Raw genomic sequence first — 10,287 nt, forward strand, 5'->3', positions numbered from 1 at the left:
CACACACACACACACAAATAAATAAATAAAATTAATAAAAAAATTTATTACACTTTCAAGGATATTATTTGCAGCTTGGAAATGAGCATGTGGACGATTAATGAGAGAAGGGAGGTTAGCAGCAAGAGATGGGTAACAGCCTCTCATGTGCAGGGTGTTGAAGGCTGAGATTGAAAGATAGATGCAAATACAGATACATGCCTGAAAAACAAATAAAAAAGCAGATACATTCGTGGTGATTTCTTTGACATGTGGGGAAACTGGGAGGGGCCATGTGTGGAGGAGACTGGTGGGGAAGTTGGTGCTGCCTCTATCTAGATGGCTTTGAGACTTTCGTAGCATGAGGTCTTCCTAGAAGATAATGAAAGAAGTTTAAGTGGTGCCTTGTCGGAGGTGATCCCAGACTGAGGCAGGCCATGGGAGCATGATGCAGGGAGTTACATGCAGAGAGGCAGAGTCATAGGAGTCTGGGGAAAGGGCTTAACCTGCCAGCCTAGAGCCCCTCGGACTTGTATTTGCTTCCAGCTTCAAGTTTGGATAGTCAGTCATTTGTGATGATGCCCTCAAAGGATGAGGTGGTGACAAATCTGGAAATTCTGACAAGCAAATGCCTTTTTGGGAAGAACTACTGCCGGCAGATCCTTTGCCTGTATGAACTTGCCAAGGTATGCGGGAGGTCTCCTGGAAGGGGAAGCTGGAGGTGGATTTTGGACAGTGTCATGACAGCCATTCAGGGAGTAATGTCAGCCTCCCAGGTGACCTGGGAGCAGAGCTTTTGGCAAGATAGTGGCCACTGTTTGTCTGTCTGCAGGGAATAGTGGGAAGAACACCGGCCAAGCCCCAGGGAAATACAAGTCCTGGGCACAGTGCAGCCATCCAGTAGACTAGGCAAGGCGCTTTACCTCAGTAGACTCCTTGCTCTCCATTTAAATGACAGTTTGAACATAAAGGTCCTTTCTAGACCTCATGTCTTAGGTTTTCTTCCCAGTTGTATAGAACATTCCACATGGAGTGCAGTGACTGTAAAGACAAGAGCCAGAGCAGACAGGATGTTTGTGACTCTGTGCTGCTTCAAAGAGGAAAGCAGAAGACTGGATATGAAAGAGCCTAATGGGAATAAACCCAAGTGTCAAAACACTTGGACTTAAAGACGACTCCAAGACGTCTATGGGAATTGGAGGGTTTTACTACTGCTGTGGGAACAATGAAGAAGATATTGTTGCATTTTATTCTGCTTTCTTCTGCTGCTTATGTTTGAAACAATCAGTGGTTAGCAAGAGATTGCCACCTGAAGTTTTCTGATAATAAGCCTTTCTTTTGCTTTAATCTGGCTGTGGTGATGAAAGGACTAGGAAATAGTACTTGCTTCTTTAGAGGTTCTTGTTCAGAGGAAAGAATTTTTAAACTCAGAAAACAATGGGGTGCATGCACATCACATTTCCTACAGAACTGGCTTTTAGTTTTTCTTGGCTCCTAAAAATAACTTTGGCTCTCCCTTCCCCCCAGGAGTTGGGCTGTTCCTACACAGAGGTTGCTACCCAGGATGGCAAGGCCCTACTCCACGCAATCCTGGCCTCTCAACAACCTGACCGGTGCAGACGAGCCCAGGCCTTCATCAGTACCCAGGGCCTCCCTCCAGAAACTGTGGCTGAGCTTGTGGCTGAAGAGGTGATGCAGGAGCTGCTGGCCCCATCCGAGGGAACAGGTGCTGTGGCCCAGCAGTCTCAGGTCACCAGCAGCAAGCATTTGGATATTATGCTCAGATGCATTCAGTGTGTTGCCCTCTCACATTTCCAGACCACTTTTGGAACAGAACACACTGCACTTGTTTTGTTGTTGTTTTGTGTTATTTTCTAATCATTCTCAGAGTAGCTCCGCCCTCTCCAGCCAGGGCACTGCTTCTGTCCTGAGGGCGGACGTTGAGCTCAACAGCACGGCTGCTGCTGTAGGAGCCCTTCAGCATGACCGCTGACACTCAGCCTGAGCAGAGTAGCCTCTGCCTGCCCGCTTTTGTTCTTCCAACTTTCCATTCGTTAACCAAACCTGTCTCCACATCTTTCTGTGCAGGACATAAGCAGATGTTCAGCCCAGCAGAGGAAAGCCAGGCATTTCTTCAGCTGACTGCTCTGTGTCGAGACCACACTTTGGTTGGCATGAAGTTGCTGGATAAGATTTCCTGTGTTCCTTGTGGGGAGCTATCCTGCAGTAAGTTCTTAGCCTTTTTAAAAAATGTTTTGAGCCTAAGCAGATCTCTAAAACGTCTTGTGGTATCATCTCTCCAAAACGTCATTTAAATATTTATTCTTGCTCTAGATACCTAGCGCTCCAGCATGGAGTGAATTTTTAGTAGAAAGCCATAAGGAAAATTTAGAAGGTATGGTAAAATAGTCTTAAATTTAACACATAAAACCTTTAGCTCTATGTGGTGGTGTATACCTGTTCCCAGCACCAAATGAGGCTGAAGCAGAGTTACAGGTTTCTGGCCAGCTTTGGCAACTTAGCAAGACTCTCAAAAATATTTTTAAAAAGAATTTGGGGGAAGGGTTCTGGGGGTGTAGTTCACTGATAGGGCACTTACCTGGCATGAATAGGCCTTGGGTTCAATTCTCAGTACTGTAAAAAATAATAACTGCACCATTTTGGGTCCTTTAGTTCCTACTTTAAACATTCTGATGAATATATCTGTGCCCATCCATGATTATTTCCCTAAGGTGAAGTCCTGAGTCAAGGGTGTGCTCATTTTAAAGGGTTCTGTACATGTATATGTATGATGTGGACACACACGTAGTCTGTCACTGTTTTGCAGTTGGATTTATGCAGACTGTTTTGCAGGTTTTCAAAAAATATTAAACTAAATTCTTTATCGTGGATTTTTTTGCTATATTGCAGGATTTTACAGTACCATACAGTATATATATGTTGTTAAAATTACGTCAGTTTACAAGTGTAGAAAATGGTTAAGAACATTAGAAGTGGTTTTGGGTTTTTTAGTGGGGCTTTTTTTTTTTTGCTACCAGGGATCAAACTCAGGACCTTGCACTTGCCAGGCAGGCACTTGTGTTGCTGAGCTATCTCCCTAAGCCTAAAAGTGTTTTTAAAACTGTGGGAAAGGTTTATAAAGCCTTAGAATATATCTAAATACTAAAATAAATATAATGTCACTACTTCGCTGATTGTCATTTATTGCAGGGGTGACAGGAATATAACCTCTGCGATGAGGGACTGTATATATGTATGTCTTAAGTTTCACTCACCCCAAGAAAGAACATGTCACCCTTCACTCTTAGGTCGTATAGCATCTCCTGAAACCCGTTTCTCTTTTCATATTTGATGGGCCTCAAAAGAGGCTCTGTGTGTGTGTTTTATGACAGGATCTCTATATAGTCCAGGTTGGCCTTGAACTCACTATGTAGCCCAAGCTGTGCTCACACTCAGGATCTTCCTGCTTTTGCCTCCCAAGTGCTGAGATTACAGGCAGTTGCCACTATGCCCAGCTTGTAATAGTTTTAAATTTGCACCAAGTTAGAAAGCCAAGCCCCTGAGATTTTTCCACTGAGGTATAAGCAAAGAAGGAGCCTGAATTCATGTTGGCAGAAACACCAGTCAGTTTCTGTCTTCACAAAGTTTCTCTGTCTTTAGAAGGTAAGGATCCCTTTTTCACATTTTCAGCCTTTGCAGATAAGGCCACTACATGACTCTCTGGAGGATAGAGTTAATCCCTGGAGTAAATATTGAGAGAAGATTCTTGAGATCACTAGAGGGAGAGCTAGTGTGGCCAGGCCCTGAAGAGAGAGTGTGCTGTCTACATAGGGTCCTTCCTGTCAGGCAGGGGTCAGTGGGTGAGCAGGCTTTATGAGTTTGTCTCACCAGTGTCCCACCCCAGCCACAGAGCTCCTGATCCTGGCTCATCACTGCTTCACCCTGACATGCCACATGGAGGGCATCATGCAAGTCCTGCAGGCCGCCCGCATGCTCACGGATAACCACTTGGCTCCCAATGAGGAATATGGGCTGGTGGTGAGTAGTCCTATCTGCCCGCACTCTGCTCTGGGGCAGCCTTAGAAACAGAGACTAGAGCCTTGCTCAGATGTAGTCTTAGGAAATTCTGCCTCTCTGGATCCATGACTTACTTGATAGTTCGTTGGCCTGCCCACCTTGCAGCAGCTCCAAGTTAGGGTTTCTATCTGAATCAGAGATAGCACCAGAAGAAGAGTCCCTGCCAAGTTCCAAAGCCATTGCATCTTTATGCCAGAGCAGTGAGCTTTTCTAGAGGACTCAGTGCTCCCCAGAACAAGGGAAATGAGTTGACAGTTCAAACCTCATTTCCTTCCCGAGTTATTTGCCACAGGGGCCATTGAGGAGCTAGGAAAGAGCGAGAGCCTGCCCAGGAGATGGCTCTGCATGATTTGGTGTTCGTGCTTAGCAAAAAGGAAATGGTCAGCCAGTGATGTCCTCAAAGACTGCCACTGTGATTCCTCCAAAGAAGTCTGCTTTTGGGAGTATAGGAGGGAACTGGGCATGCAGCCCCCATGACAGAGATGTAGTCTGGTTGAAAGAACTCCAAAGATGCTGACACTTGCCCTCCCCTCAGGTCCGGCTCCTCACTGGCATTGGAAGGTACAGTGAGATGGCGTACATATTTGATTTGTTGCATCAAAAACACTACTTTGAAGTGCTGATGAGGAAGAAGCTGGATCCGGTGGGTGTGAGCAGTTAACGGGCTAAGCTTCTCTGAGTGATAACTTTGATCAGGGTGAGGCTCTCGGGAACACAGGGAGGGCAGCAGACACTCAGGGTAAGGATTATGCTGACATCAAATACTGAAGAAAATGCCAGGCATGGTGGTGGTGCACTCCTCTAATTCCAGTACTAGCGAGGCTGGGACGAAGATTGCTGCAAGTTTGAGGCCAGCCTGGGCTATGTAGTGAATTCAAGGCCAGCCTGAACATAGCAAGATCCTATCTTAAAAAACAAACAAACAAAAAACATACTGAAGAAGTTTGTCCTCTTCCACTTCCAGCAGGTCCATCTGTTCTATATGCCACCCCAGGCAATTCCTCTTCACATAGTGTGGCCGGAGTGAGCCAACTGTGTCTGCCCAGTGGGCTACAGGCTGGAGACCCTCATAGGGCATGCTGTGTGAGAAAATGCCATTTCTAGCAGCAGCAAAATCCTGGCTGAGACCCATGCTGAAAGTAGACTGTTGAGCTCTGACACTGCCTGAGGGTTTGAGTGGAGGATTTTTAAGGGAACCAAGCCGAAGGAAGCACTCTGCTAGAGCCAGTTCAGGAAGGGAATGCACTGGCTGAACCAGAAATCTTCTGTAAGGACAACCAGCAAGGAGGTTTGGTAGTAGAACTCTGCCTTGCTCAGTTCTTTGAGTTTTTGGGAGCCTGTCCCCAGCATGCCGTGACACTAGGTGCATCGCTCATGCAGTCTTTGCACTCCCATATTTGGCTGACTTGTTACCTCTCCTTGTTTTACCTCTGCACGTTCGGCTTCTAGGAACCTAGCCCCAGCCAGACATCTCCATAATACTGGGCCAGTTTCACAGCAGACCAATCAAGCTATCAGGATAGGAGGCCCTGGGCATGGGTTCATTTTCAGGATTTTTTGGTCTTTTTGAGACATGGTCTTGCTGTGCAGTTCAAACGTGCCCTGAGCTCACTTTGTAGCCCAGGCTGGTCTCAAACTTGCAGTGACCCTTCTCCCTCAGCCTCCCAAGTGCTGGGATTACAGACATGCACCATCATGGCCAGCTTCAAGGGATTTTTTAAACTGCTATTTTTGGAGGCAGTTTTCTGTATTTAAATACTCTTTTTTAAAATATTCTTTTAATAACATTTTCTGATTGTAAAAGTAATGCATGTTAAGACACTTGGAAAACAACACAGAAAACAGTCCTTATTGTCTGAGGCATCTGAGGAAAGCCGTTACAAAGTTTGGTAAATAGGCCTTTTCTTTGCAATTTACTCAAAAGCATATATAATATATGTATACATTTTAATAAAACTTATGCCATGGAAATAGGAAATGGCTTTTTTCCCTTAGTAAATGTACCATGACCATTACCTAAATCAACAGTCTTCTACTTCAGTTTCAATGGCATAAGTCTTTATTTTGGACATTTAGGCTGTTCCAACTTAATTACTATTAATATCTTTTTTTTGGTACTGGGGATCAAACTCAGGACCTTGTGCTTGCCATGTAGGTGCTTTATGCCACTAAGCTGTCTCCCTGGCCCCATCTCTTCTGTTCGAGACAAGAGCTTACTGTATAATTCAGGCTGGCTTTAACTGATGTAACAGCCCAGGAATTCTTCCCTGGAGCACCACCACACCAATTTGTTGCACTATTTTAGTACTTTTCCCTATTTCTGTAGGGTACATTTCTAGAAATAGAATTGTTAGATAAAGTGTATCGTTAAGGCTTCTCCCTTCTGAAAGGTTTTAACTGTTCACAAAGAAGACAGGACATGCCTGTTTTCTTTCACCCAGGAAATAAACTACATTCAGTTTTAGTCATCTTTTTTCTTGGGAGTTTTTAAGGAACTTTTGAGATAGCTGATCCTATCTGTCCTGTACTCCCTGGTTAAGATCGTGGTATTCCATTTTCTCCCTGGGCAGAGTGGGACCCTGAAGACAGCCCTGTTGGATTACATCAAACGCTGCCGCCCAGGGGACAGTGAGAAGCACAACATGATTGCCCTGTGCTTTAGCATGTGCCGAGAGATCGGGGAGAACCATGAGGCAGCTGCCTGTATTCAGCTGAAGTTGATCGAGTGTCAGACCTGGGGTAAGATCACCTCAGCACCCCCAGGGCACAATGATAATGGGAAAGTTGTTTGAAGGAGGGCCTCAGCTAGGGAGGCAGGAAACGAAAAGGGTGTGTGGGAGGCCTTGACACTCTTGGGACCTGGGTCCTGTGTATCTAGGGTGCCATTCAACAGGAACCATTACATGCTAATGTGGAAGCCTTCCTCAGTGCCCAGAGCCAGAGGGGCACCAAATCCTACTCCAGAGTAAAGTTATAATAAGCATATGCAGGCTTCAGGCCCTACAGCTTTCCACCTGAGATACTACCTCCTTGTGAATTTGGCTAGGGTATTTTTCTCCTAGCCTACCATGTCGGGGTGGAAGAACAGCCCACCTGGGAGTTAGTTGACTCAGCAATGTCTTTTCTTCCTTGCAGAGGACAACCTCAAGGATGGGCAGCAGCTAAAGCAGCTGCTATTGAAGGCCCTAACCCTGATGCTGGATGCAGCTGAGAGTTATGCCAAGGTAACAACAGTGAATGGTGTGAATTCACCCTGGCCTTGATACCTGCAATAAGAATTCTTTTGTCCTAGGTTTCTCTAAGGGAAGGCAGTGTCAAGCAGAGTAAAGGGGTGAGTCCAATTGTCAAGACAGTTTGTCTCCCTCCATCCTTGTCCATCAGGATTCCTGTGTGCGACAGGCGCTGCACTGTCACCGGCTCACCAAGCTGATAACACTACAGATTCACTTTCTGAACACTGGCCACAACACAATGGTCATCAACTTAGCCCGCCATAAGCTGATGGACTGCATCATGACCCTGCCTCGGTTTTACCAGGTGAACCAGAAACAAAACTCTGGGGGCCGGGGAGGTATAGCTCAGTGGCTTCAGTGCCTGCCTGGCAAGTGCAAGGTCCTGAATTTGATCCCAGGTACCCCTCCCCATCCCCCAAAAAAGAAACAAAATTTTAACCAGCACAGCAGTATCTCTCTTGTGGCACTAATGGGACATTCTCAGGGTTAAGAGACAGAACCTCAGGCCTAGGAGCAGGACCAGCATAGGTGTCCTGACTTAGCTGTACAATGTAACCATAAAGAGGTGATTTAACTGGGTGTGGTGGCACACACTTGTAAACCCAACACTTGGGAAACTGAACCAGGAAGAAAGCCTCAAGTTCAAGGCCAGTCCAAACTATATTGCAAGACCCCGTGTCAAAAAAACTGGAAAGGCGGGGGAGTACCATATTGCTCCATAGCATGTTTTTTGGTCTTGTTTGTTTTTTGTATTTTAGGGAAGGGTCTACAGGTCGTTCAGGGTCTCACTGCTAGATTGGACTCGCAGTGATCCGCCTGTTTACAGCCTCCCAAGAGCTGGGATTACAGGTGTGTACCACCACACCCAGTCTCAATTGCTGTCTCAGTGTGTCCCGGGGGCAGGGCTGGAATGGCAGGCCAGGGATCGAACCCCCAGCTCCTGTGCATTCTTGCAGGTGCTTTGATCCACATAGCATGTTTTTTGGGCACCTTGGACAGTGTGAAGCACTACCATCTCTTTTTCTCCATCCTGTTTGGCCCGAGATGGTTGGCTTAAAAGTCCCATCCCTGCTAGTGGTTGTGCAAGAATCTCAGCCCGTATGTACACAGAGCCATGCCCCCATGAGCACCTGCTGAAACAGGTTCTAGGGCTTTGGGACTGACACCAGGGCTTCAGCACCTTCACTGTTCCCTTGTACAGTGGGCAATACGTTCTTCCTCAGCAATTCTTTTAACCCACTGTGAAGGCTACAATGAAGGTAGGTATTTGAGGGATTACATGAGGAACAGTGCCAAACCAATACCATGCTTTTCACCAGTTCTGGTAGTAAATCGAACTCAGGACCTCGCACTTGGCCGTTGAGCTGTATGCCCAGTCTGATTGAATTGTAAAAGCTGATAATGATCATATTCACTGCATGAACCTGTATAGTTATTTTGTAGAATCTGTCAGTTGTCACATGGACTCTAAATTGTGTCTCCACTTTTGCCCTTTAAAGGCATCTATTGTAGCTGAGGCATACGACTTTGTCCCAGATTGGGCTGAAATTCTGTACCAACAAGTGATAATTAAAGGAGACTTTAATTACTTGGAAGAATTTAAGCAGCAAAGGTTATTAAGACCCACTGTGTTTGAAGAGATTTCAAAAAAGTAAGTTTAAAAGTTGACTGTGATGGGTAGTGACCCATGCCTACACAGTCCTGCGTACTAGCAAACTGGTGGGCACCACGTGAGCCAAGACTAACCCGGGCAGCAGTGAGGCCCTGTCTCATGTGGAGGTGGACATGGTGGACTATGCTTTTTTGTTGAACTTTGAGGTGAAATGCTCTCCAAAGAGTCATCTGCTAAAGAACAGTTTGCGTATGGTGCCTTTCCAGAGTTTGTTTTGGGGGTGGTACTAAACTTAAGGTGAGCATTGTCATACTTATTTTTAATGAAAATAATCCCCCAGATGACAGCACCTTCTCTTCAGGCATAGGCCATTGTCAGAAATAGCAGTCCTCACTCAAAATACAGGATTCAGCCTGTGCTTTTTACATTTCTATCTAGATATAAACAACATCAGCCTACTGACATGGCCACAGAAAACCTGAAGAAGTTACTCTCCTACTGTGAAGATATCTACTTATATTACAAGTTGGCGTATGAACACAAATTTTATGAAATTGTAAATGTGCTTCTGAAGGACCCTCAAACAGGTTGCTGTCTAAAAGACATGCTTGCTGCTTAGACGATTTCAGTGGTGCCTGTGGTCTTGAAACAACAGGTTCTGACGGATGTCCATGATCAAGAGCAGAGTGCATTGGGCAGCTTGTGTCTGACTTGGGAAAGTCCAGGAAGGCACCATCTCAGTCCTTTGTGGGTGAGATAATGAAGGAGAGAATTTTCAGCAGGAAATTCCTGTTTGGAAGTGATTGCTCATCTATACTGTTTTACATGGATGCTTGGTGTTAAGATCAAAAGCTTCCTCAGGATGAAATTGCTGCATTAGGAGGTAATGCAATGATTAAAGGATACCTGTGCCTGCAGATTCCAGTTTCAAAGAAATTTAATATTATTTACACAGTTAAGGAACAGGTGATACATTTTCATTTGTTAGAAACTGATCTTTCTATAATAAAATAGATTTTAAATTCAGTGTATGTCATTATTACTGCTAAGGAAATCTTAGCCCTTATCTGCCTTAAAACAGTATTTGCTGTATAATTATTGCTGTGTAGTCAGACCTATTAATTCACCAAGTCGCATAAATGGTCCTGTTTTACATTTAGTCAACCGAGCCAAGGATCCTATTTCATATGGAAATTTTGAAATACTTTTTGCTCTGGTTGTGACAACTGGGACAAAAAAGACAAACCCTCAAATCTTATTAAATCTAGAATAAGATAAAGATCCCAGTTTATGCTTCTACTCATAACCTGAGTTGTAGGCTCTACTATGCCAAATAAATAGTTCTTCTAGTACTTAATTAGACCTTAGTATTTAAACAATTTTCCA

The 10,287-nt window shown here is 45.0% G+C and overlaps 1 protein-coding gene across 1 annotated transcript in view; it reads left to right on the forward strand.

Annotated features, from left to right (window-relative positions):
• The window catches only part of Spg11 (SPG11, spatacsin vesicle trafficking associated), a 91,654-nt gene extending 81,379 nt beyond the window's left edge, over window positions 1–10,275 (forward strand). The window contains exons 31-40 of the mRNA XM_004623493.2: window positions 526–665; window positions 1,507–1,705; window positions 2,068–2,205; window positions 3,884–4,017; window positions 4,592–4,699; window positions 6,627–6,795; window positions 7,192–7,280; window positions 7,438–7,593; window positions 8,789–8,940; window positions 9,340–10,275. Coding sequence (XP_004623550.1) covers window positions 526–665; window positions 1,507–1,705; window positions 2,068–2,205; window positions 3,884–4,017; window positions 4,592–4,699; window positions 6,627–6,795; window positions 7,192–7,280; window positions 7,438–7,593; window positions 8,789–8,940; window positions 9,340–9,520 — 1,466 coding nt within the window. The 3' untranslated portion in view covers window positions 9,521–10,275. The remainder of the gene's footprint in view (window positions 1–525; window positions 666–1,506; window positions 1,706–2,067; window positions 2,206–3,883; window positions 4,018–4,591; window positions 4,700–6,626; window positions 6,796–7,191; window positions 7,281–7,437; window positions 7,594–8,788; window positions 8,941–9,339) is intronic.
• Window positions 10,276–10,287: the final 12 nt, after the last annotated feature.

This window comes from Octodon degus, unplaced genomic scaffold, assembly GCF_000260255.1.
Source record: "Octodon degus isolate 3935 unplaced genomic scaffold, OctDeg1.0 scaffold00002, whole genome shotgun sequence".
In the NCBI taxonomy this organism is placed as follows: domain Eukaryota; kingdom Metazoa; phylum Chordata; class Mammalia; order Rodentia; family Octodontidae; genus Octodon; species Octodon degus.